Here is a 27,027-nt window from a genome sequence, read left to right as displayed (position 1 = left end):
GACTCATGGCGACCCCGTGTGTTACAGAGTAGAATTATTCCATAGGGTTTTCTTGGCTGTAATCATTAAGGAAGCAGATTACCAGGCTTTTTCTTCCCTGGAGCTGCTGGGTGGGTTTGAATCACCAGTCTTTTGGTTAACGGCTGATCGCAAACCGCTTGCACCACCCAGGCTCCTTATTTGTTTAAAAAAAAATACATATATATATATAATGACAAAATATAATGGCATAACCATAATATAAAGAATAAACATGGAAACAATTCATAATAAAATAAAATATTCATTACATAATTGTTCAGAAATGACTTACCAAAAAAACCATAATGAAGTAGTCAGGTGCTTGCACCTAAACTTTTATTTGCCTTGAACACAAGTGCTACAAAATGCAGGCTGACACAGATGTGTTCTATCAGTGGCTCAAATACTGTAAGTAGCTTTGCCATGGGTGACATAATTTTAAAAAACCGTGGTGGTCATCTCTCAGTAATTTTCATAAAAAAAGGGGGAATTACATAGTTGCTCCATTCCTTGAAAGTTGAGTGTATATTAAAATTTTGCAAAAGTACTTTGCAAAATACTGAGTGGCACAAATGGTCAAGTGTTTGACTACTAGCTGAAAGGTTGGCTGGTAGAACCCATCCAGAGGTACCTTGGAAGAAAGGCCCAGCGACCTACTTCTGAAATATCACAGCCTTGAAAACTCTATGGAATGTAGTTCTACTCTGCAATGTTTGCGGTCACCATGAGTTGGAATCAATTTGACGGCAACTGGCTTGGTTTGGCTTTATGTGTAAAACTTAATTCGATGCTCAGGCAATTATGAACATGTTTTTCACCTACATGAATGTCTGGAGGGACATTCAAAAGTCATGTATGACCTGGGGCAATTCTACACGGTAGGGGAAGGTCCTGAGCATTTCAGGATGTTTAGTAGATCTGGTTCCTCCCCACTAAACATGGCAGTGCTCTATTCTAGTCATGTGACAACTAAAAATATTCTCAGTACCCCCATATTTCCAAAATATCCTCTAGGAATGGAATTAACTCCACTGAGAACCATTTGCCTGTACAATCCACTCAAGCCAGGAATCATTTACCCAAGATCTCATTTCAATATTTTATTCTGATTTGCATTATTGGAGGGATCCCTTGTTAAGTCTCAATTAAAATGGAAGAATCATCTTTTCACAGTGGATTGGTGATTTCTCAACAAACAGCGAAGAGTGGGTAGGATCTGTGTTATTCTTTATGTGTGTATATACATATTTTTAAATAACAATCTCAAAATTACCAGATACTTATTTTGCACACTTATCAGCCTGTGGGTAAGCAGGGATTTTGCCAGGGTTTGGAAACTTGATCACTGATACTGCCACTGTTGCTGGAGAAAATTTTCCTTATTTTGAGCATCATTAGCTTGTGATACAAAGTGCTCAGTAAGAGAGTATTAGTGTAGCTGAGGCCAGAACTTTACCTGCAAGGGAGACTGGGAAGGTGAGCTTCTGACAATTTCATTTTAGTTAGTAGGAGGTTGATTCTGTCACCAAGAGTCATAAAGTGAGTGTATCAGTCAGTTTGGGCTAGGTTATGCTGTGTAACAAACACTCCCTCAAATCTCAGTAGCTTAAAACAATGAATCTTTATTTCTCCCTTTGCTGTATGAGTTGCACATTAGCAGTCGATTCCAGGCTCATTACAGTCTGTCTAGAACCCATGCTAATGGAGGCACCATCATCTCACACATAGCTTTTCTCTGTGCCAGAGACAGAAAGCTTGATTAATTGGCTTTAAAAGTACCAGCTGGCTGTGGCACAGCTCAAACTCTGTACTAGGCACAGAGGACAGTGTCCCTGCTGTGGGTCTAGTGGAAGGAAATCTACAAATAAACACATTTGAAGCAATGTTGACATAAAGCATCTTTTATTATTTTTTTTTCCTCTGTACTGTACTGCTCTGCCTCTTAAATTTTCTGAAAGCACTGCATACAAATAACACCACATATGGGGTTCGAGACATGGAGGGGGTTCAATAAAGTAGTTTTGCTATCATTACCTGTGTGATCTTGGGCAAGGCATATCAGCTCAGCCATAGGTTCCTCAGTAAGCTAGTGCTAACCTGGGACTTCCTAATGCCTGCTTTTTGTATTGTAAGGCTCTCCTAGACCGTGGAGAGCAATACAATTGTGCAGTTGTGGTTGTCATGTGATGCCCTTATATATATAGCACAGTGCCTAGCACAAACTATCCTTTCAATAGATGTTTTTACAACAGTAACCATTTGCTCTCCTCTTAATATGGAAATAGCATGGATATTTAAGAAAGCATGTAATGCATCTACAAAAGTTTGCCCAGGGTCCTGGAGTTGAGGAGTTTTGAAAATTTGGCACCTATCAAATCAACAATAATAATCAACAGGTTTCGTCCTCCTCTACTAAGGGTCAAAGATTTCACAACTGCCAATTGGCTCCCTGAGCTCCCGCTCCAGCCTTCGCTAACCAGTGCACCTCCCACTGACCATCAGCCAACTGCCGCAAAGCCCCGCCTCCCGGGGCGACCCTCCAATCGGCTGCCCTGCTTGGGCCCAACCCCCGAGCGTCACGTGACTGGGCCAGGCTCGCTTCCGGCGCGTCGCGAGCGGATGACGTCGCCGGGCCGGCGTCGCGTCAGGGCCGGTGGTGGCGGTGGCGATGGCAGCGGACGCTGAGCGGGCTTAAGGGCTCGGACCCGGCTCCTTCCCCTGCAATCTCGGGGCTGACCTGGCGCTGCGGCCCCAGCTCACTCCACTCCCGCTCCCTCCCCGGCCGCTGTCGGGGCGGAGGCAGGAGACCGGGCTGGGCGCCCTGTTCGTGCCCCGGTTCGGCCCCGGACGGCCCGGCTGCTGTGCGGAGAGGAGGCCGAGTCGGTAAGAGGCGGCGGTGGCGGCGGGGTCTGGAGCCCGCCTGGCCCCCGCCTGGCCACCCGGGGGCCCCCGCACCGGTGTCTCTCCCCGGCCCGCTCCCCTCTCGCGTCCCTCCCCGTAACTTGCCTCCTCTATTGTCTGGACGCAGCCGCTCCCTCTCCCCTCCCTTCCTTCCCCTCTGCCGAGGGCCAGACGACTGTCAAACCTGGAGGCGCCTCTTGCTCCCGGCCAGCTTGGTCCCTGTCTGAACCTTTTCTGTCGGTCCTTTTCCCCACCTCGCGTATCTCCCTATCTCTTTTAGCCTCTGGGTCATTTTCTGTCCTTTGCTTCACGTTCTTCGTGCCTGTGCCTTTTTGGTAGTTTTCTCTACCACTTTGTCATCTCCAGCTGCTTTCACAATCTTTATATTTTCTGCTTTTCCTTTTCCCTTTTTTAGTTTTCCTCTTCTTCGTGCTTTCTGCTCCCCTTTCCTTTACTGCTTACTCCCTCCATAGAGTGTCTTACTTTTTAAAAGTTCCTTAGTTCAAATCCCTGCCCATCCTTCTCCTCGCCCTGGGAAAAAAAACCGAAAAAACTTGCTTTTCATCCTGAAATTCTTTGGGGGATTGTATTTCCTAACTTCATCATTTTTAACAGGCTTTAAGTTTGGTCCTAGAAAGTGTTAGTGTTACTGGTGAGCTACCCCTTACTAAGTTCTTCCTATGAAAAACTGAAAAGAGTTGGTTGGATTTCTACACAGCCATTTGAGTAGCGGTCTCATACTTTGCGGACTGACAAGACCTTTTAAAAATGTTGGTCCCTTTGTTCTTTTTACATCAAGTGCACCAGGCCGAGCTTCCTGTTGCATTTGTAATGAGCTAGTCTTTGCCAAGGCTTTAAAAGGAGGATACATCCTTCCCTCCCCCGCCCCACTATGAATATTTAAGTTTGACTTTTACAGTTTCATGGCAAGTAAGTTGTGATGCTATTTTTTTTCCGCTTACCTGTCAGATTCTTTATAAGAGAGAGGAAAGGGCAAGTGTGTTTGCCGTTATGTTTTTTGGTCTCTTTTGAATTGAGACCAGAGCATTTTTAAAAATGACATGGTTGCATGTTTGTGCGTGCGTGTGTTTTCTTTTCTCTTTTTATTTCTGAAAAACTGTAAGAGAGCATAGTCATAATAGTAACCCTAAATATTTAAAAAAAAAAAAAAAAGTGTTTTATGTTTCCTTTCTGCCCCTGAATAGCAGTACGTTTGCATTCCTGATTACCTTCAGTATTATGCTTAGGCTATCTCAAAGGGCATTCATTATTTTTCAAGTAATCATTAGTGAAAAAGAGGCTACCTAAAGTGTACTGGATGGCCAGTGTGGCCACAAGGTCAGTAAATAATCCACCCATGAACGGTCTGTGTTGTTGTTGTTAGGTGCCATCGGATGGCTTCCAACCCTGTGTACAGTGCAATGAAACACTGCTGGTTCCTGTGCCATCTAATGATGTGTAGAGGAATAGATACTCTTTTGTGGTTTTCTGTGTGTTTAATATTACAACCACTTCTATTGTCCACGTAGGCACTGTCTGTGTTGGAATATAGAAGAAATAAGTTCTCAGAGTTAAAAAGAAAACCCATGTGATTGTTGCTTATTAAATGTGAAGTGTAAGGAAATTTCCTTTGCAACTTTACATATTAAAATTATGAAATTATTTGATACCAAGATGGGGAGATCATGGGTAATGAAAACTATTTACAAGAGAGGAATTACCGCAATCTTCGCTGGAGGAGGAATGTGTCAGCTGCCTTGTCCATTGTGTGCTCCTTAGTGTCTTGTCTAGTGTTTTGTATTACTAAGCACTCAAAGTTTGTTAAAATTAAATGAAAAACTGGATTAATTTGTTTGCTTATGTCAATTAGTCATATTCCATAATATACAGTTATCTTAACTTTTTCAAAGATGTGAAAACATTTTCAGTAGTCATTGTGGAAAATTGCCCTGGGTATTTTCAAATTAACCTTAAAAGCATTTTAGTCATTAGTATTTGTAATGACCCATCTATTCATTGCTTTTAAGTAGTTACTTTTATCTTTCCTGTGGAGCCGTCCTTTTTCTTAATTCAACATCAAGATTGCTTCCAAATTATACAATATTTTACCTGGGTATGTTTCTAATTATTATTCAGTTTCTCTAAATTTGGAAATTATTTTGACTTCTTATGTATCATTTTCAAAATTCTGTTTAATTTTGCCTATTCTCTTACACCATGTTACACTGTACTCCCTATACATTTTATGTATCAAAATCTTAACAGTTTTTTTTTTTTTTTTTGGCTTGTTTGTTTTTCCCTCAAGGTAGTGAGAAGAGAATACTGAAGAACAGAATCTCAAGATGAGTAAAAAGCCCCCAAATCGTCCTGGAATCACTTTTGAGATTGGTGCTCGTTTGGAGGCACTGGACTACTTACAAAAATGGTATGGAAAATAAAGACCTTTTGACCGGAAGTGCAATATCTATAGCCTTAAATATGTTGGTAATTTCTTAGTTTTAGGGACAGTGGCAGAAACATCAGTTTCGAATGCACGTATACATTATTCCTTAGCTTTCCTACTCCTCAGCAGGCTTTTCAGGTTTAGCATTTAAACCTGTTGCCATCAAATAACATATTTGAGAACTGAAAGTAAGTATCTAGAGTATGAGATGTATAGAGAGAGTTGGTACCCTTGTATATTTACGTGAACTGTTTTTGGGAGGTAGGATTAATCCAAGTTTCCAGCTTCCCAAATTTTAGATAAATTTTGATATACAGTAAAACCTGTGAAAACCGGAACATGTGTAAGGCGGAAACCTGTCAGAGAAGGAAAAGGCAAATATTTTTCACTAACAGAGAGCAACAGAAAAGTGGTAAGACTGCACCCTGTAAAAGGTGGGAAACTTATGAGACCCGAAAAAGCGGGGCAGTCCCGTCAAGTTCCAGCTCTCACAGGTTTCACTATAAATCTGTTTTCTTGGCATATGCCAAAGGCAGTCTTACAAACTACAGAATATATTAATGGCTAGCATAGTATTTTTTTCACGATGTATACTCTCAGAAATATCCTCAGTATTCACTGTCTCACCTAAAACCAAAACCACGCTAACAACCTCCATCCCCAGAGGGCTGTAACCAATAGGCATGTTCAGTTGCTGCCTCCAGTACTAGATCCAGGATCTCTGGGAGATGGGCAGTCCTCTCAGACCTGGATGTGTCTTCCCTTGTGGACATCTCTGGTAAGTGGTAATATAAACACCCTCAGCATACCCCTTATACAATGATGTAGGAAAAATAGGATAACTGGAATAAAACCATAGAAAGTAGGCTAACTGGAAAGGAGAGAAGGGGAAACAACACACAGGACCACAGTGAGAATAATGCCGAGTCCCTCTTTTTCCCGGGGAGTGCTTCCCGCAGTCAGGCGAGCTGGCTGCGCCTAGTTCTGCTCTCTCTGAGGAGGTCTGCTGTTGCGTTCCCAAGCCCCTGACCTCGGGCACTGCTTCTATAAGAAGCAGTGCTGCCTTGGATCCTCTGAAGCTCCTTTATTTTGATGAGGGACCTAGTGGTTTAGCAACTGCAGGACTTTATTTGCCAGACTTTTTGCTGTTCTCTGTCACTCTAACTGCCTTAAGACCATAGTTGTAATTTTGTAGATTTGCTGCTGATGGATTTGCACTAAGCCATCTCCCTGAGTTGTTCCTGGCAAGCAGAGATACCTTGTTTAGTCATCATTCTTGACTTTAGCAACTGGCATCGAAGTCCTGCACACTTCCCTGACCACCAGTGTAATGGCCTCTGTCTTGGGCTCTGCTTTGGGACAGCTTGAAACTACAGTCTGAGGTGAGGTGGGGAGGTACAGTTATTTGACCCCTTGCCCCAAGCTGCCTCAGTACATAGTTCTTTTTAGGGAACTCACAAAAAAAAAAATTTTTTTTTTAATTTTTTTTACTTGTTACTCTTATCAGGTGGAGACTCTTCGCAGTGTTCTGGGAGGGGGTGTGGGAAGCACCTGGGAATCGGGCTTCTCTCTTGTCTCTCCTGGATTTCCTGGCTCTCCTGCCTTTGTTTGCCCCAACTAACATGGAGCAGAGACGTGGCTTTTCTGTTCTGCAGTGTTCTTGGCTATCCAAGTCTTAGTCATCTTAGACTGATAGTCTCAGACAGAAAGAAGAGCCTTTCTTAGCAAAGCTCTCATCTTTTCTCTCTAATTTAACTAAATCAGATTTGACTACAGTTACTCTCTCTTGTAACGTATTGAAAGCCACAGAGAGCAGTGAGCCCAGTTAAACATGCAGACATTCTTAATGCCGAGTCCCTTGAAGCCCCAGCTTCAGTAGACAGTGACTGGAGTCCTAAGATACAAGCAACTGTTTAACCCGTTACCATCACCCAAAAGGAATTAACTACTTTGTTGGGATCCTCTCTTTCCTGAATCAGCCAGCTCCACTTTTTAATGCCTGTCATTTATAATACCTCACTTCTGAGGAACAATTTGTTGTTGTTGTTGTTAGGACCCTTTCTGTTGCAAGAGATGGGAATCAATTCATGCTAACTTCCTTCGAAAAGGAATTTTATTGGTTCATGTAACTGAAATGCCAAGAGGAATTTGAAAGGTGATGGTTGCCTCATCTTTTCTTAAGTCTGGGCTTTGTGTTTAAAACTGTTTCTTAAACTGTTCAGATAATGCTGTGGTCAGGTGTAAGTATAGAAACATTACAGGCTGAATATTAAGTTTTACAATATTTGCCATTTTGGTTCCATCTTATGTTAGCACCTGTTTCCTGGATGTAATTGTGGAATAGTGACTTGTATAAAAGCTGCTTGCCTTTATTCTCTGCAGTAAACTTTACACTTAAGTACCATTAGACCAGGATAGTTTTTTTTTTTTTAATTGCAGTGGGAGGCTGTCCTCTGCATTGTACGATGTTTAGCAGCGTGCCTGGCCTCCACCTGCCAAATGACAGTAGCATCTCTCCTGGTCATGACAGTAAATGGCTCCAGACTTTGCCAGATGCCTACTGGTGGGCAAAACCGCTCCCAGTTGAGAACTACTGCATGAGACCAGCAACACAAGATGCCATATTAGTCAGTAATTAGCTCTTTGGTTCTGATTTGACCGAGAGAAGCTTTGTACATTGAAGGCACACTGTTCGATCTCTGTAAGATAACCAGAGTATGAGAAATGATATTTTCTGTAATGTTACTCTTAAGTTCTTTTTTCTTTTTTTTTCAAAGTTATAGTCTTCGTGAATAACTAGCTAATTCTTATTAACATATTCTCTTACACCTCTAAACTGACAAAATTGTGATTGAACTAATTTCCACTTTTGAGAAAGGGCATGGTTTAAATGCTTGTAGTGGCTTCTCAGGGATACCAATACAGTTAGCTTTTGTATTGGTAAGACATTTATTTTGGGGGATGAAATATTTGCTAATCTGAAAGCCTTTCAATTTATGGCCCTAATTTTTTTTTAAAGATTATAAAAAAGAACTACTTTTAAAATCAAGCCTGAATGAATAGCTAGTCTGTGCTTTTAAGAGTATTTGGAATTTCAAAGAACAAATTTGTAGCTTATTTTTCATTGTCTTAGGTAGGATAGTATCCTGCAGATATACTCAGTGATAAAGTTTTGATTTAATTATCATGACCCTGGCAGTAAGAGTCTCTTTAATGTAAGTAAACATTAGTAGAGTAATTGCATGTGACAATCACTGAAACTTGTCATCTGTTTGATTTTTATGAGCTCATTTATATGAGGATTTAGCATTCTGCTGCTAGTGGCTTATTAATTTAAAAATAAGAATGTTGTATATACTTATTATAGGTAATTCAAAGGAATAATATTTTCATTGTGACTTTGTTTCTTAATGTCAGTCGTCTTGAGAGCTGATTAGGCTTGGGCGACCCTTCACTTGGGCGTTGTGTGCTTTTACCATTGGATAAGCAGTTAATCGCTAGGATGGGATGAATTTTATATGGGGCACAAAAGAAGGTCTGTGAGACATGGTGTCATGAACAGACTTTATTTCTAGATGAGATAGTAAACTTTAGTCTTTGTATCTGGGCAGGTTTACATTTCATGTAAATTCAAAAATGTTTGCCTAAATATCAGGTAGAAGTGTAAAAGATTTATTTGAATGCTTAGAAACTTTGACATTCTTGTGAGGAGCAAAAAAGTTATTTACTGAAAATATGCTGAAATAATTCCCTTTCCACTTCCCTTCTGTATCTTTTCTTTCACATTCTGTTCTGTTGCATCCCTATTCTTCTAGGTTATTCAGTTCAGTTGGAAAAGTTTGAATCCCTATTTGACGTAAAAGTAGCGTGAACTGTTACAGGCATTGGATGAGGAGGGAGGAGCTGTAATGCAAATATGGCTTGCTTTCTCCAAATTCAAGACACCTACAAAAGCAGTGTATCTTTCATTGAGGAAATAACTATCACAAGTCGATACGTTACCTTTTCTAATCCATATAAGTAGAATCCCTCCTAGCCTTTACAGAGAAGTGATCATAAAGGGAAAGTGATGATAGTGGGAACACCCAAAAAGCCAATTTATTTGTCCTCCATGTTAAAGATTTTTTCCTATAGAAGGAAAGTAGCTTTTAGCATGTGCGCTTTCAGAAATAAAGGTATAAACTCCAAATTTAGTAGACAGAAATAAAATGAAGTTAAGCTCCCACTTTTAGGTTGGAGGTAGATTTAATGGGAGGACAATCCACTTTTCTTAGGAAAAGTACGGTCTTAACTGCTTGATCCAATCACGTCACATATTTTTTAAAGTTCAGAGAGAGAGTTCATCCTTTAAAATATCCTCTGTATTTTTTAATGTAGTGATTTATTTTTTGTTCCAAAGTAACTTTGCTGCGGTATCAGTAAACTCACTGACGATTTGATTATCTACGAGAGTTACTGAGAAGCTGTTGGGAGGCAGTCATCTTCAATTCAAGTATTTGGGTTTTGATACTTGGGTGTTCTCTCCAGTGACTGCGCCTAGCTCCTACTGAGTAGGGTGGGTTGTTTTAAGTTTTAAAAAATTTGTAGTGTTTTACTTAAAACATTTTTTTTAAACTTCTTCCTTAGCAGTCTACATGAAGACATTATTACCATGCTCATGTTTACAGTTAACACAATCAAGTATTTTCTGTCTTCATTGTATTCCCCCTTGCCCCCATAACCTCTGTACATCAAAATGTTGACAGATAATTACAAAGCATTGAGGTAAATACAGGGCAAGAGGAAGAGTTGAAAAATCTGTGGGGGTCTGAAGACCTAAGTGTCTGTGTTTTTAAAGGTAGCTTTAGTTGTTGACATGAGTGATGTGGCATGGTAGAAGGAAAAATGTCATTGCAGCAAGCTGGAAATGCTCTTTTTATGATCGTAATAAAATCCTTGTTTTTTTTTTTTTTTTTTATGCAGAGATTTACAGTTTACAGAGAGCCCTTGCTAATACTGACATATCTAATAGGGTCACTATGAGTCGGAATCAACTCCACGGCACTGGGTTGGGTTAATCCTTCTGAATATTGTTCAATAAGAAAAGTGATAAAATCAAACTGGTTTTGATCGCTGATATAATTTCTGCCTTTTGATTGGAATTAAAATAGTCACCTTATAGTGATTTAATTATGAAAATAAAACCCATGGAATAGTATGCTCTGGTGTTAGTCTTAAAAAGAAATTTGAGATGTAGAGTCAACGTGAACACTCAGATGAGTTATGCTCGTCCAGCTTCTGTTGGGATCTTTCTATTTTCTAGATCGAAAGGAAAGTGAAAGATAAAAAAATGTGGAAATGACTCCAAGTATCAGTGTTTGATAGGACAGTCTGAATTTTCAATTGTCAAACGCTGTTTTTTGAGCTATGTGGAACATTTACAAATGTGAGTTTTTAAGATGTTTATAAACAAAATTAACATAGGATATGACAATTGAGAAAATTCAGTTCGTACTGAGTAGAAATACCTTCTGGTTTAAATCAAAGTACATAGTTTTTAAATAAAAAGGGTTGTTCTTTTCTAATTTGATTGAGCTATTCCGAGGGAACATTAGTAGAGGTAAATTGTGTGTTTTATATTCAGGGCAGGAGCGAGCTCCTGACAAGTAGTATATAGATCACAGTTTTAAAATGAAACCCTATTTAAATTGTATTCGATCAGTTTGGAATTTGTAGGAACCTTAGGTGAATATTTCTAAAGTAGAGATCGTGTTGCTAATGTGAGTACAATTTTACCTTTTTGTACGTTGGGTTTCTCTAAGCCTGTATATGCCTGAAGGTTAACGGGCCTTTGTTTGAGTCACTAACCTACTTCTGAAAACCTGATTTCAGCCATAATATCAGAAAAATGCACCATCACGTCTGTACACCAAAATCATTGAATTGTTTTCATGGGTGTCCGTAGAAAACTTATCTGTGGACTCCAGATTAAAGACCATTTTGCAGAGAATTCAAGCTGAAATCTATGAGTTTTTTTTTTTGCCTGTGTTTTAAACTTCGAACATTCTTTACATACCGGCAGTCACAAATTTGGAACCTTCAGTCAGGTCTCCATCAGTGCATAAACATTTTAGTACTTTAATTTTTTAAATATTCACAGAAGAAAGTCTCATAAATTCATTTTTAACGATGCTAAAAATTAGAAAGCTCTCCTGCTCCCACCCTCCTACCCCCCCCCCAAAAAAGGTTATAAAAGCAAGATTAGAGATAAAGGCAGAGTAGACATTTATTTTAAAACACACCTGGTCTCACCAGAATATACGCTGTCATTCAGGCTGTAACGTTCTTCCTTTCATTATGTTGATTCAGCTTTTTATAAAGCTTTTTCTGATTCTCAACATCTTTTTATCCTAGTTACTCTTGAAAGGTGAGAAGAAAGAAATTATTCAGAAAATATAAACTTTCCTGGAAGTTAGAAAACGTGGGTGCTAAGTGCTATTTCACCATGAACTGCGTGACTTTGAGGAGTTACTTTTCTGCTTTAATGTCCTTAAAGTTGGAAACCCTGGTGGTGTAGTGGTTAAGTGTTTTTGTTAATCCTTAAGCGAGGGTGTTAGGTTAGATGATCCTTGAGGTCCCTTTGAATTCCAAACTCAAATTCTTTTATCTACTTCTCACTTACTCTGGGATGGCAGCTTCTTTAGTCTCACTTTTAGAAGGATAAATAAGGCAGACCTGAGCAGTCAAGGAGCAGGGGTGATGTGTGGTTTATGCAGAATTACTACCCTGAGGGTTAACAGTGTTTTCGAGTTAGATAGCAATAGAAATAGCCAAGATTAGTTTTTGAATTTGCATTAGTGTTTATGTTAGTTGCAAGAAATAAAGTGTAAGTATATTACAAAGTAGCATATGATCCAGAAATCTTTTTTTTTTTTTTTGTTATTGGACAGTTGCGAACTAACAATGGAATATACTGACCTCCATGTACCCTGACATGCTGCAGTCTTCTTGCTCCTCTTCATTCTGTCATCTCCAGCCCTGCCTGGCTAGAGGGTGTTGGAATTTAGACCCCCAGTTGCTAAAATAACCAAGAATAAGTTACCCATTGTTAATCATGGATTGGTTATTATGATTTATGATTTCTGTAATGATTTGAGGCTTTATAGAAAATGTTCTGTATCTCTTTTGAACTTTAAAAAGAGCCTATCAGGTCAGGTATAATCTTTATAATTTTTAGAAATGACAGACCTGAGGTTTAGGGATGTTTACTGTTTTATTCCAGCTCACGGAGCTAGAAGAGTTCTTTGGGCTCTGAGTCTAGTGCTGTCTCCTGTACATCCCACTGCCTCACATCCTGATTGCCTGGAGCTTTGAGCCTCAGCTAACTCAATGGGCTGGGTGTTCACAGGCCATCTCAACTCCTGCCTTGCTCTGGTAGTATGCATGTGTGTGCAGTCAGCACTCCTGGGTTGCTTGTTGCTGGGAATTAGAGAGCTTCTGCAAACAGGTTAATTTCAGGACCATGTACCCCAGAGAACTTGCCTCCTGAGCTTACCTAAGAATTGAACTTTCAAGCTGACAATTTCCTAGCTTCCTTTAACGTTCATAATTTTGTCATATTGTAAATCCAGGAACCTCAGGCTTATTGTGCTGTGTGTGTTCACGTAATGGTATGGGTTCGATCAAGAGAAAAGACAGCTTTATTAACTTATCTGACATTTGGTTGAAGTCAAGCCATCACATACATAACTCACTATTTGTTATATTCTTGCTGAATATTACTAGATATTTATGTATCGTGAGATTTCACACTTGTCTTATTCTACTAAAGCCACTAGTTGGGAAGTGATTTCTCTGTTGTGGTAGTCAACTCTACCAAAAAGAATGTTTTACAATTCTAGTTTTGCTGAGCAGATAGAACTGGCATCTGTAGTTGCTTAAATATCTTTAATTTTGTTTTGAAATGAGTTTGAATAGAGGGAGAAAATAATTGTTTTAATTTCAAGTTTTAAATATTAGTACTTTTTAAGAAATTAATCTGTGATTCAAAAGGTGGTTTAGTTTTGCTGGTCTTCATAAGAGTTTTGCTGGTCTTCATTAGGGTTCTAGTTACATATTTAGAGTATTAAAGAACTGTTGACTCCCCCACCTCCTACAGATTATTAATCAGTCAGCACACAAAAGTTTTCTTCTTACTAACTAAGCTAGAAATTGATATGCAAGCATTATGTTATTTTGGTAATTATAATTAACAACCTTGGGAGGCCGTTTGTTGTGGTAAAATTGAAGAAGTAATGTGGATATGTATTTAATATTGTGAGTATCTTGGAAGTCTGTTTTCTTACTATTGCTTTGACTGCATTATGTTAGTTAGGCAGAGTGCTGAAGTGTAAGCTACTTCAGTGAAATGATGTATATGCAAAACAAAAAACCAAACCTGTTACCCTTGAGCACTGTATGTTCATACCACCCAGGGACTCCTGATGCACAGACGAGGCCTAGCATAGTAACTTACTCATGAAAGATACTCAGCAGTTCATTGAATTTTGTTGATTTTTTAAAGAATACATAGAAAGGCTTTAGGGAGATCATGAAATCTGGTTATCATTAAAAATTAATGGCAAATGAATTGTGGTTTAGGATTAAAAACTAAGTCACTTTATTTTCTAAGACTCTTTCATTTTAACAATGTGCTGTTTCCACAGTTTGGTATAGTTGAGATGCAGTGTACTTTTTGTTTTGAGAAATTTTAATAATAAAACAAAAGAGACATTTTGCTTTGTTTAATCTTTTTATGAATTTATGGGGATATTTATTTTGTACAATATAATTAAAGCTGTTTTCCATAATCTTTAGGCAAATGCAAACCAAGCTTAGGCATTTTGTTTGTATAAAAGCAGACTAAAATTAAATGTGCAAGAAAAAACACAGATAAGATCATTTGACTTCCATGTTGTTTTTAGTACCCTGTGGTAAGAGTCCCCTGTATGTGAAGCACGCAGTAAGTGTGCAAGAGCTGAAGGTCAGATAGAGTTGGAAGATGCAGAAGGCATAATCGGAAGCACAGTCTTTAAGGACAAAAAACCTGAGTTCAAGGGTCTAACACTTACTGCCTGTTTTAACTTGAACAAGTTACTTAACCTTTCAGAGCCTCTGTGTTCTCCCATTAAAAACTGGGAACTGTAATAATACCTAACTGAAAGAGTTCTTTGAGGACTAAGCAAGGCGGTGCATATGAAGAGGTTAGCATCATTTCTGGTGCATGTCGTTAGCTGCCCTGTAATTGGCCCCAGCTCTCAGGGTGGCCCCCTGCACATTGAAACAGACCGTTGTGATCCATATGGTTTTCATTGACTGATTTTTGAAAGTAGCTTGCCAGGCCTTTCTTCCTAGTCCATCTTAGTCTGGAAACTGCTGAAACCTCTTCAGCGTCGTAGCAGCATGACAGATGAGTGGTGGCTATGCGTGAGGTGCATTGTCTGGACATTGAACCCGGTCTTCCTCATGGAAGGCTAGAATTCTACTCCTTAACCACCAAGCTCTTCATAAATGTTACCAATAATAATAATATGAACATGAATTGTTCTAAGGAATCAGAGTCTAGTGGGAGAGGAGTCAGTGCACATCCTTTAATCAATAGGTATATATACACATAAGACTACCTGGTGGCTCAGTGACCAAGCACTCGGCTGCTAACCAAAAGGTTGGTGATTCGAAGCCACCAACCGCTCTGTGGGAGAAAGATGGGGCAATCTGCTTCCATAAAGGTTATAGCCTTGGAAATCCTGCGGAGCAGTTCTACTCTGCCCTAAAGGATCGCTATGAGTCAGAATTGACTCAATGCTAATGGGTTTGGCTTTTTTAGTTTGTAGTAGTAAAGTAATTTTTAAGTACTAAATATTAAGAAATGGGAACTGGGTAGAGTGCAACCTACTGGAGTTTGGAATTTAGCTGGCATAATGAAGTAACAAAGAGTTTGGTCATGGTAGCATGAAAAAAGTATATGGAGATACTAAACTTTGAGTAAAATACCGGTGGTAGAAAGAACATTATTTGGTAGAATAGGGAAGGAATTCTTCATGGTCTAGTTGATTTGTGTACTGGGAGAAGGTAACAGGTATAAAGGCTATGTTGTTGTTTTTAGGTGCTGTCGAGTTGCTTCCGACTCGTGGCGACCCTATGCACAACAGAATGAAACACTGCCCGGTCCTGCGCTATCCTTACAATCATTGTTATGCTTGAGCTCATTGTTGTAGCCACTGTGTCAATCCACCTCGTTGAGGGTCTTCCTCTTTTCCGCTGACCCTGTCCTCTGCCAAGCATGATGTCCTTCTCCAGGGACTGATCCCTCCTGACTACATGTCCAAAGTATGTAAGATGCAGTCTCGCCATCCTTGCCTCTAAGGAGCATTCTGGCCACACTTCTTCCGAGACAGATTTGTTCGTTCTTTTGGCAGTCCATGGTATATTCGGTATTCTTTCCCGACACGACAATTTAAAGGCGTCAACTCTTTTCGTTCATCCTTATTCATTGTCCAGCTTTCACATGCATATGAGGCGATTGAAAATACCATGGCTTGGGGCAGGCACACCTTAGTCTTCAGGGTGACATCTTTGCTCTTCAACACTTTGAAGAGGTTCTTTGCAGCAGATTTGCCCAATGCAATGTGTCTTTTGATTTCTTGACTGCTGCTTCCATGGCTGTTGATTGTGGATCCAAGTAAAAGGAAATCCTTGACAACTTCAGTCTTTTCTCCGTTTATCATGATGTTGCTCATTGGTCCAGTTGTGAGGATTTTTGTTTTCTTTATGTTGAGTTGCAATCCATACTGAAGGCCGTGGTCTTTGATCTTCATTAGTAAGTGCTTCCAAGCCTCTTCACTTTTAGCAAGCAAGGTTGTGTCATCTGCATAACGCAGATTGTTTATGAGTCTTCCTCCAGTCCTGATGCCCCATTCTTCTTCATGTAGTCCAGCTTCTGGGATTATTTGTTCAGCATACAGATTGAATAGGTATGGTGAAAGAATACAACCCTGACACACACCTTTCCTGACTTTAAACCAATCAGTATCCCCTTGTTCTGTCTGAATGACTGCCTCTTGATCTATGTAAAGGTTTGTCATGAGCACAATTAAGTGTTCTGGAATTTCCATTCTTCGCAGTGTTATCCATAGTTTGTTATGATCCACACAGTCGAATGCCTTTGCGTAGTCAATTAAACACAGGTAAACATCCTTCAAATTTTTTTTTTTTTAAACCTCCTTCTGGTATTCTCTGCTTTCAGCCAGGATCCATCTGACGTCAGCAATGATATCCCTGGTTCCACGTCCTCTTCTGAAACTGGCCTGAATTTCTGGCAGTTCCCTGTCGATACACGGCTGCAGCCGTTTTTGAATGACCTTCAGCAAAATTTTGCTTGCATGTGATAGTAATGATATTGTTCTATAATTTCCACATTCGGTTGGATCACCTTTCTTGGGAATAGGCATAAATACGGATCTCTTCCAGTCAGTTGGCCAGGAAGCTGTCTTCCATATTTCTTGGCATAGACGAATGAGCACCTCCAGCACTGCATCTGTTTGTTGAAACATAAAGGCTATAGCTTGGGTATTTTAATTTGGTTAGAACTGATAGCTTGAATGAATGCAGGCATGGCAGAAGATTCCAGGTGCTAAGGAGGTAGAGAGGAACAGGGATTTAAATCCAGTGGTCTTAAATGAAAAATTAATTTGAAAGGTGGCTACCATAAGGTTCTAAAGGAAAATATATAGCTCAGTGTTCTTCATGTACTTTGCTGAAAAGGTTCTGAACAAGTAGGAAGTAGGCTGAACGGGCAGCTTGGACTGGACATATGGGGATGATGGGTCTGAAAAGAGGACCTGAGACATAATGTGAAGAAACATGCAGAACTCAGTGTTGAAGAAGATGTGGTGTAGATATATAAACTTATCATCTGAATGATGAAATTCTATTATTTTGGAATATCAAGTTCTAATTAATCAAACAGGTTTGGTTTTTAGTGTGCTTTTTAAAAGTATGAACTAAATTAACGTGGTATCTGAAAGCACTTGATTTTAAAATACTGTCATATTAGGTGACTTTGCTCTTACGGTCTTAATCAGAGTGAGGGGGAAAGAAAATGCTTTTGAAAATTGTAAAGCCTAACATAAAGTGCTTCCAGCAAGTTACAAATTTTAAGGTGTTACTAGATTACAGAAATACTGTGTTTGCTTTGGGTTACATTCTGCATTAATTTTTATTATTTGGCAAATAACTTCTGACAGTAGCATGTAGGGTAATTCTTACCCCTCTATTTCTAGCTCTTCTAATACTTTTTAGCCATTTTTATGAGTATCATGTTACAGTTTTTTAGAAAGTTCTTATGCACAAAACTGTGTTGAATTGCTAAGTGCTGCTCTACTAACCAAAAAGTCTGTGGTTCGAACCCACCAGGTGCTCTGCAGGAGAAAGATATGGCAGCCTGCTTCTGTAAAGTTTACAGCCTTGGAAACCCTATGGGGCAGTTCTACTCTGTCCTATAGAGTGCCTGTGAGTCAGAATTAACTTGATGGCAACAGATTAAGATTGATTATATGGGTTAATGTTTAGATTATATGGATTTAAATCATATTTCAGATGTGTTTTGTCCATTACTATCCTTTAAAACTTGAAGAACTACCTTGTCCAAAACTAAAAACTAAACCCGTTGCCATTGAATTTGAGTCCATCCAAGGGAACTTCTTATTTAGATGCTCTGTGTTGTTGTGTGCCGTCGAGTTGATTCTGACTCAGTGACACCATAGGACAGAGTAGAACTGCCCCATAGGGTTCTCTAGGCTGTAATCTTTATTGGAGCAGATCGCCAGGTGTTTTCTCCTGCAGAGCCGCTGATGGGTTCCAACTACCGACCTCTCAGTTAGCAGCCAAGTGCTTAGACCATTGCACCAGCAGGGCTCCTTTCTGTGTACTCTTGTCTATTATGCTTTTACTATACTATTGATTGCTGCTGCGCTAGCTTTCAGCCACTACATACGCCTGTGAAAGCTGGGCAACGAATAAGGAAGACTGAAGAATTAACGCCATTGAATTAAATGATGCTGGCAAAGAATATTGAATATACCATGGACTGCCAAAAGAACGAACGAAACCTGTCTTGGAAGAAATTTAGCCAGAGTGCTCCTTAAAAGCAAGGATAGCGAGACTTCGTCTCACATACTTTGGACATTTTATCAGAAGGGGTCAGTCCCTAGAGAAGGACATCATGCTTGGTAAAATACAGGGTCAGCAAAAAGAGGAAGACCTTTATGAGATGGATTGACACAGTGGCTGTAACAGTGGGCTCACATAAAACGATTGTGAGGATGATGCAGGATCAGGCAGTGTTTCTTTTTGTTGTATATTGGATCACGATGAGTTGGAACTGACTTGGTGGCACCTAACGGCAACATCCTGGCTATTACATTAGACTGAATTGTGTTACCTTGCTTGATTCTCTGTTTCTCCCCCTACCCACAGCTAGAACACGAGTTTATTGGTTGGAATAATGTCTTACTTGTATTTGTGGCCTTATTCTTAGTGCAGTGTCTGGCATACAGTGGATTAGTGACTCAATATTTGTTGAATTAAGTGAAATGAATGAAGAACTATTAATTTTTAAATTGACGTAAATTAGAAATTTTATTGTCTTCTCAATATAAACATGGAATGACTATTTAAAACATACAATTTAACATTGGGGCAATTTTAAAAAATGATGTTGCCTTTTTAATTGATATAGTACTTACGTACTCAAATGAGCAGTTAAATCTCAACTCAGGCCTCTTAATGGATTCCTGACGGTCTTCAGGACGCTTGGTCAGGTCTGGCCTCACTGAGTGGGTTGTAACGTCGCTGGTGAGTAGTTAGCTGCTGTCCCTCCATTGGTTTAAGTGCAGGACAGAGTGTGTCGAGGCATTTGCCTCGTCATTTCCTCTGGCTGACCTTATCTGTTCAGTAAAAATCTGAATTTGTCAAACTAGATGATAAATCAGAACAAGTTCCCTAAGTTCAAGATCTCTTTAATTCCTTTACTGTTACTACAATGAATACAAAGGGAATTTTTTTTTAACCCATTATATTATAGTTCTGGCATAGCTGCATATCTAAACTCTCTTCCTTCTTCCTTCAAAGGATAGTGGAGCACTTACAGTTTGAGTGTTAATAGATGATCTTTGCCTTCCGGGAAACCCTCAGTATACCACAGTGGCTCTTAACACCCTCCCATCTCTCTTTTTTCTTTTTTGAATCAGGGACCCATTCGAAAATCTGGTTAAAGTTGTAACTCCCACCCCACTTCAAAAGAATACTCATACACAGCTACACCAAATGCATAGCACTTTGCATGCAAAACCAAAACCCACTGCCACTGAGCCGATTCAGACTCATAGCGACCCTATAGGACAGAGTAGAACTGCCCCATAGAGTTTCCAGGGAGCGCCTGGTGGGTTCGAACTGCCAGCCTCTTGGTGAGCAGCTGTACTTAACTACTGTGCCGCCAGGGTTCCCTTTTTGTATGCAGCCTCAGTGAATTCATGGACTCCTGATACAGCGGGTGGGTGAAGATTTGTCCAGAACAGTTAACGGTGCAGGCCAGTACAGGAATTCATTGGTAATGGTAATTCCCATTGTAGGTTTCTTGTATCGTCTGTACTTTGACAACACTCACAGTTGATACTATAGGGAACTGATCTAGTATTTTCAGCTATGGTATAAATAGCTAATCTCTTTACTCAGTGCCTTCTTCCTATGGGGTTACAGGTTTAGTCCAGAATTCATAGATACTGCTCTTCTATGAACAATTTTGTACAAGTGGGAGGCACCAGTGATACTGTTAAAATGCCAGTATATCAGATAAGGCAATAAAATGCTGTTAAAGTTTAGAGAAGGTAAAAATAATCTTTATTTACCAAGAAGTAATGGTCTTACTGTGCTCTGTAGTTATAGCTATAGTTTACCTTGACCTTTCAAAGGGTCCTAAGAAGTCCACTGAGAGATTACACTATTAGAATTGTATGTATAAAAATTCTGTTAAAATTCACCAGCATAATTTTAAAGTCTTAACAGTATTTCTGAATGTTGTTCATTTCTACCAAGCCTAATTAATAAGCTAGAAAGAACCACTTTTAGGGTGGATTGTTTTTCTCATAATTTTCCTGAGGGTAAATTATATGTATGGCTCTGTTCTCCAGGATTCAAGGACAGAAGACAAATGAGAGGAAGGTAGACCCAGAGCACTGGAGTCAGCCTTTTCTACATAAGTAAATTTCATTTGAAGAATACATATGTATCTATATGGGATTGTTGTCATTAGGCGACGTCGAGTCGGTTCCCACTCATAGCCACCCCATGTACGACAGAACGAAACACTGCCTGGTCTTGCGCCATCCTCACATTCATCGCTATGCTTGAGCACGTTGTTGTAGCCACTGTGTCAGTCCATCTTGTTGAGGGTCTTCCTCTGTTTCACGGACCATCTGTGGGATTACAGTAGGGAAAATGGGGGATGTCGTGGTGGTTTGCTGTAACAGGTGATAAGGGATAAGAGAGCTCCATGTGGAATTTTGGCACTGAGGAATGGCAGAGTATGCCCGTGGTGAGGTTGTCTTCTCTGTCTCTTTGTTGAATCCTTGAGAGTTGTTTTCCTCTTGACCCCTAGCCGTTTTTATTGGTGTCTTATCTCTGACACTTCACAGCCTGCAACCCAAGCCTCATGTCTCGCAGACCCTTTCCTAATCATCAGTGTCAAGATCTAGCCTGATCACTGTTCCTTACTCTAGCGGTTTTCCATGATTCGGCCTTGAAAAAAAAATGATGAAACAAAAACATTAACGTTACCCCTTCCATGTTTAATATGAAAACTTTCCTTTCCCTCATATCCAAATAATAAAACATAAATAGTGCCTCAAAATAATGTTGCAGTTCAAGGTAGAACGGCACTGGGAAATACACTTACTCAATGGTATTTTTCATTCCCTGCATGTATCAAAGCGTTATCACCGTGGGCCATCTACTACCACAGGGAAGTCATTTCACAATATAGACTATATATTAAATGGCGATTTTGTGAATTGTACATGTTTAGCAAAGATTTTAATGTTACAATATTTTTTTCCCTATGTAACTCATAGACAAACAAAGTACAAACTTTAAGTGACTCCACAATGTCTGTAGAATAAAAACGCTCATTTCACTAGTTTCTATTTCAAGGCCCTTCAGGTTTGGATTCAGCTAACCAGTACAATCCAGTTTCCCACTGTTCTTTACTCACCTTAGTACTTACCCTGCCGAAGGAAATGTTACTCTCTTCCCTTTCAGTGCCCTCCAGTGTCTTATCTCCAGGTCCTTGAGGACAAACACCATATCCTTAATAGTCTCTGGGTCCTCACTGTGTAGCTGAGTCACATAGTGGACTGAATGAACACTGATTGAATATATAATTGATGCCGTCTGTGTACGCTTTTCCTGTTTTGGCACCACGTTCATTGAGTCTAAATTCTCAAGTCCCTCACCAAGTTCATCATAGATCATGGCCGCTGCGAGCCTTCAATGAACTCCCCAGTTTTTTCTCTGAATTACGAAAGCATCTTGGGTAAAATTTCTGTATGTACTTACCAGTTTTACCTTGTATGATATAATCACTTAGGTGTCTCCTAGTGGAACTCTGGCTGAGCTGTGTGTATTCTAGAGCAGGTCTTCATCTGTTAAATGGGGACTGTGTTAGCTATACCTTGTATGGTTGCCAAGATCAAATGAGACAGTGCATGTAAGAGCAGTTGACACTCAATAAATAAAGAATATAGACTCGACACACAGTTGACATTCAGCAACTGTTCCAACTCTTCTCTCTCCCCCCACCTCCTGGCTTCTTGATGGTAGGAGTTAATGTTTCTTCTTTATCTACCAACAGTGCCTAGCAAGTACTGTTCATAGGTGTTTAAATATGTATTGAATGACTGAACAGAAATTTTAACTTTCTTGATAATGGTAATATTTCTGACACCTTTATTTGAAATTTAGTAATTGATTAGTAAACATTGTAAAAATTAAAATGGCAATAAACTTGTGTATTTGCGTTACTTATTTAATTCTTGGCCTTCTTCCCAAGTTTCCATGTCAGTCTCTAAATATTTACGTAGCAAGTATAACACACTGTAGCTTATCCTGAAGAGGGTCCCCAAAATGCAGTTTTTAGTCTGGTGCTTTCATCAGGCGCCTACTCAGCCAACAGAACTTGAAACATCTTAGGAAAACCATAAATTACTTAAAAATGCAGTCCAGATTTAAACAATTTGCACTGAATCATGAAAGTAAAGATGTGTTTGACTGTTACTGTCAGGACTCGCCTTACTTTGAGAAATGTTTGAAATACGTGGCATTATATACGTTTAAAATTTGAAGGAACCTACGGAATAAACTTACGTTTTAGTCAGAAATGAAAAGATGTGATGATAAAAGTAAACCTGTGAAACCAGAGGCTCTGTATTTTGAGAGAAATTTACCAGTCTTTTCAGTGGAGAGACAAGTTCTCTAGCACTTCAGTGACTAATGCGGGCTGAAAGGTAAACTAAAAAAAAAGGGCACCCTTATCCTAGGCTTAGTGCCATTGACAGTTTTTATGTTTTAAAAACCAGAACTGCAAAACCCAACAAAGCCAAACAACACTGCAAAAGACAAGTTTTATAGTATTGACTCTGAGTGGGTGAGGTAGGCATGTCCCCCTCAGGAGGTATATTAATCTGCTAGGTTTTCTCGTTTTTTATTCATTTTTTTAAACAAATGTTCCCTCCGTCCACGCCCACCTGCCAAAAAGCGTCAGCGCTAACTGAAGGTTAGAAATGGGCTGGCAGCCTTCTCAGTTCTGAAGGAACGTGCAGACGATCTTTCTGAAACATCAGTTCTAGTTCATGCTGAGCATTCTCCAGGTGCCTGGTGTGGCAGACACTGCGCTAGGTGTTGGGGCGCAAAGATGAGCATGGCTTGAGGGTCCCCAGAAACTCGCACCGAAGTAGCATTTCTAACTTCCTGTGCCTTAGAACTCTGTTCTCTAGAAAAGTGTTAGTAAATATTCCATACTGAAAAGAGTTCCATAGTTTAAGTTCAGTAGTACTGTATGCTTTCTTTCGCCCTTGCCGAAGGTGCTGAGAGGTCCTACAATGGAAGAAAGCAGTTTAACTCTTTTTTTAATCTACTATTTGACCACAGACAGGATCCTTTTTTGGGCCACTCGTATTAACATCTCAGGGAATATAAATGTCCGACCGCACACGGTTCAGGAACTTGTACAGAAAGGTTTGTCACGTGTTAAGTGTTGTGAGAGCAGCAGGGAAGGGGAGTCAGGGAAGTCTTCGCACAGAAGAGTACATGGTAAACATAGTCTGTGATGGTGAGTATACAAAGCAAGGGCAGTTTAGGGCCAGGCAGAGTGAATAAAATGTGCAAAAGCACAAATGTTTGCCAGAGCATGGTGTGTGTGATGAAATTACAAGTACTTCAGTATCATTGGCGCAGTGTGGGGTTGACTGTCAGATGTTAAAGGAGCTATATCAGGAAACGATTCAGGGCCTGGAGATGTATAAAAAAGACTTGCATGGCATGATTAATCTATAAAGCAGGTAGCAACAATTCTTAAATTTCAAAGTTAGTAGTTTTTAAAAGCTACTTTTCCACAGGGGAAAGAAAGTGTCCAGATTTACCAAAAAGTAGCAAAAATATGAGATTAACTATTGTGGCTGACTCATCTACTGTATGCTGGTATTGAATTCTTAATGTGGTTTAACCCTGCTTTTGTTTTTTAAATTTGAGTCATCCTTAAACATTTTAATACCAAAAAACCCACTGCCCTTGAGTCGATTCCAATTCACAGTGACCCTGTAGGACAGAGTACAACTGCCATATAGGGTTTCCAAAGAGTGGCTGGTAGATTCCAACTGCTAAACTTTTGGTGAGCAGCCAACTGCTTAACCACTGTGCTGTCAGGGCTCCCATTTTAACATAGTACACTAGAAATGAATAGGCAGTGTTCCGTGTTAGAAGTTTTCAGTTAACCTATTTCTATTTTGGAATTAATCTCAGGAGAACCATCACACTTGAAGACTGAACAATGTAATATTATTTTTATCATTTTAAATTTAAAGTTTAACTGAGCCTTCCCTGTCATCATTGGTGTTCGTTATAAAAAGTATTGGAAGATATTTCTTAAAAAGTGCATTAATGCCATATAGAGGCGAATGTGCATGTTGACATATTTTCCCTAGACATAATCTATTTCCCGTAGTTATACTGCCAGTGACCGTAGGGCTGCTATTTTACGTTTTCTTGCATTATAAATTCTTTGTAAAGCCCACATTTTAAAGCTATAGAATATTCCATTCAGTGGATGCACCATTATTTTATAGCTGTGTGGGTAGGGCGTCTTCAGTTTTTCCAACCATATTTTTAGATGGTTCTTAAACAACGCTTTGTGACCATCTTTGTGTATATAGTTCCAGAACTGGAATTACCAAGTACAAAGGAGCAGCATGTTTAAGGCCCTTGACACAGGGTTGCCAAACTACTTCCCAAAACAGTGTAGCAATTTACATTTCCACTGGGAGTATATCAAAGTGTTTATTTCATCAGACCTTGAGAACAATCATTAAAAAAAAAAAAAAAAAAAGCAAATGTTATTGGTTTGATATTTTAAAAATGTGGACCCATTTTATTTTGTTCACAGTTTTAATGGTAAGTGATATTTTAGTTACGTTCTCCTATTTAATACTGATTAAACAAATACAAGATTTCTCTCTTGATGTGAATCTCCTTTTTGTTTTTGAGGTATCCATCACGAATTGAGAAAATAGACTATGAGGAGGGAAAGATGTTGGTGCATTTTGAGCGCTGGAGTCATCGTTACGATGAGTGGATTTACTGGGACAGCAATAGATTGCGACCCCTTGAGAGACCAGCACTGAGAAAAGAAGGGCTAAAAGATGAGGAAGATTTCTTTGTAAGTAGCAATCTTCTTCCATTTGTTATTTTTGCTAGAAATGTAATGACATTTTAAAAGGAATTCTTTTAAATTTAGAAAAGCCAGTTTTTGTTAAGGAAATGCTTATTTGTTTTATATATGGTATTGATCTTAAAAGTTGTTTAAAATAGGATTTTAAAGCCGGAGAGGAAGTTCTGGCTCGTTGGACAGACTGTCGCTATTACCCTGCCAAGATTGAAGCAATTAACAAAGAAGGTATGTATTTGAAATGATCTGAGACTTAAAATGGGAATTCATTGTAAAATTTAACCATATTTTAAGTTTTAATTGATAAATGTAACTGTTCTGTGTAGCTTTTTACTTTGTTTTAAATTTCACTTAATATGTTTTCCGCTAGCATCCTTTTTGGGAGGATTTAATTTGTTAGTATGTTGTGTAGAATAAGTTGGCCCATGATTTACTGCCTAAATAAACGGCTTAAATTAATAGTGGTAAATAGTTGGTTATAGTTTTTCAGCTTTCAGTTGACAGGCTTTTATTTCTACTTCTGTGTTTTCAGTTTGTTCGCTAACTTATTTTTATTAGCCTCTCATTCAGAGTGGGCAAAAGGGTTAACGATACAGGGAAATTCAAATCAGTTCAACTGATGAGTGAAATACAGTACAGTATTCCTCAGTTTGAGGATTTCCTCAAAAGGGTTAATGATACAGGGAAATTCAAATCAGTTCAACTGACGAGTGAAATACAGTACAGTATTCCTCAGTTTGAGGATTTCCTTTATTACTTCTCTCCTCTCTCTCCTTCTTTCTTAAAGTCTATAGATAATTAGGAGTTCATTTTCCTAATACCCTTTTGTGGACAGTTGTTAGGATATTATGTACTGAGCAAAAGTTGCCGAAATGATGAGAAATGTCAAAAATGAAGCAGAACTCAGGTGTGACATAAAACTGATAAATCTGTTGGGCAGAGAATGAATTTAAAACACACAACTTGTAGACTAATTTGAGAGTTAATATGTATATTACTGTTAATGGGGATATGTTTAAATATTTTCTTTTTAAATTTTTCCTTTAAAATCTCATCCAAAACAATTATGAAATACTTGCAAATATATTTTTCAAGTAGGTAATACGTTAGATTTCTATTATAGTTATTTCTGAAACTTAACCACACATTTATTCTCTTTACTAAACATACACTGAGTGAAGTTTCTTGGCAAGAACAGCGTTTAATCTAAGTAAGGGGACACTTCCCTGAAGCTGAGTCTTGACATACGAATGAGTTAACTGGAGAAAGAAGGATCTGAAAGCTTTTCTGCAAAAGTGATGTGTGAAAAAGAATGGAAGTGAGAGGCATGCCGTTTTTAAAGAACTGCAAGTCCTTTGGTGTGATTCTGCTGACGGACTCCTCAGAAGGGTTAAAACAGAGGGAAAAGAGTAGGACTGATGTATGCAGTGTCTTATCCTCTTGCCAAAGAATTTGAATTTTACCCCGAAGTGATGGGAACTGTGGGAGGGATTTAAATGAAAACCAAACTTGAGAGAAAATAGGTAAGAAAAGCTAGAAGAGGAAAACATTTAAAATGGGATGTAGTCGGGAGTGTAAGGTGTGAACAAGTAAATGATCATAGTCCACCTAGAAATCATGATATAACTTGACAGAGGACTTAATCCAGTTT

At 39.1% G+C, this 27,027-nt stretch overlaps 1 protein-coding gene across 9 annotated transcripts in view; it reads left to right on the top strand.

The window, feature by feature from the left end:
• Positions 1 to 2,634: 2,634 nt before the first annotated feature.
• PHF20L1 (PHD finger protein 20 like 1) overlaps positions 2,635 to 27,027 on the top strand; it is a 90,411-nt gene continuing 66,018 nt past the window's right edge. For 8 of the 9 annotated variants that reach the window (XM_049853597.1, XM_049853595.1, XM_049853599.1 and 5 more), the window contains exons 1-4: positions 2,635 to 2,904; positions 5,228 to 5,347; positions 25,196 to 25,367; positions 25,520 to 25,604. In XM_049853597.1, the coding sequence (XP_049709554.1) occupies positions 5,265 to 5,347; positions 25,196 to 25,367; positions 25,520 to 25,604 (340 nt within the window). In that variant the 5' untranslated portion in view covers positions 2,635 to 2,904; positions 5,228 to 5,264. The remainder of the gene's footprint in view (positions 2,905 to 5,227; positions 5,348 to 25,195; positions 25,368 to 25,519; positions 25,605 to 27,027) is intronic. The other variant, XM_049853594.1, reaches the window with a different exon arrangement.

This window comes from Elephas maximus, chromosome 15, assembly GCF_024166365.1.
Source record: "Elephas maximus indicus isolate mEleMax1 chromosome 15, mEleMax1 primary haplotype, whole genome shotgun sequence".
In the NCBI taxonomy this organism is placed as follows: domain Eukaryota; kingdom Metazoa; phylum Chordata; class Mammalia; order Proboscidea; family Elephantidae; genus Elephas; species Elephas maximus.
Note: the sequence above shows the minus strand (reverse complement) of the source record. Positions and strands in the feature narration are given on the sequence as shown.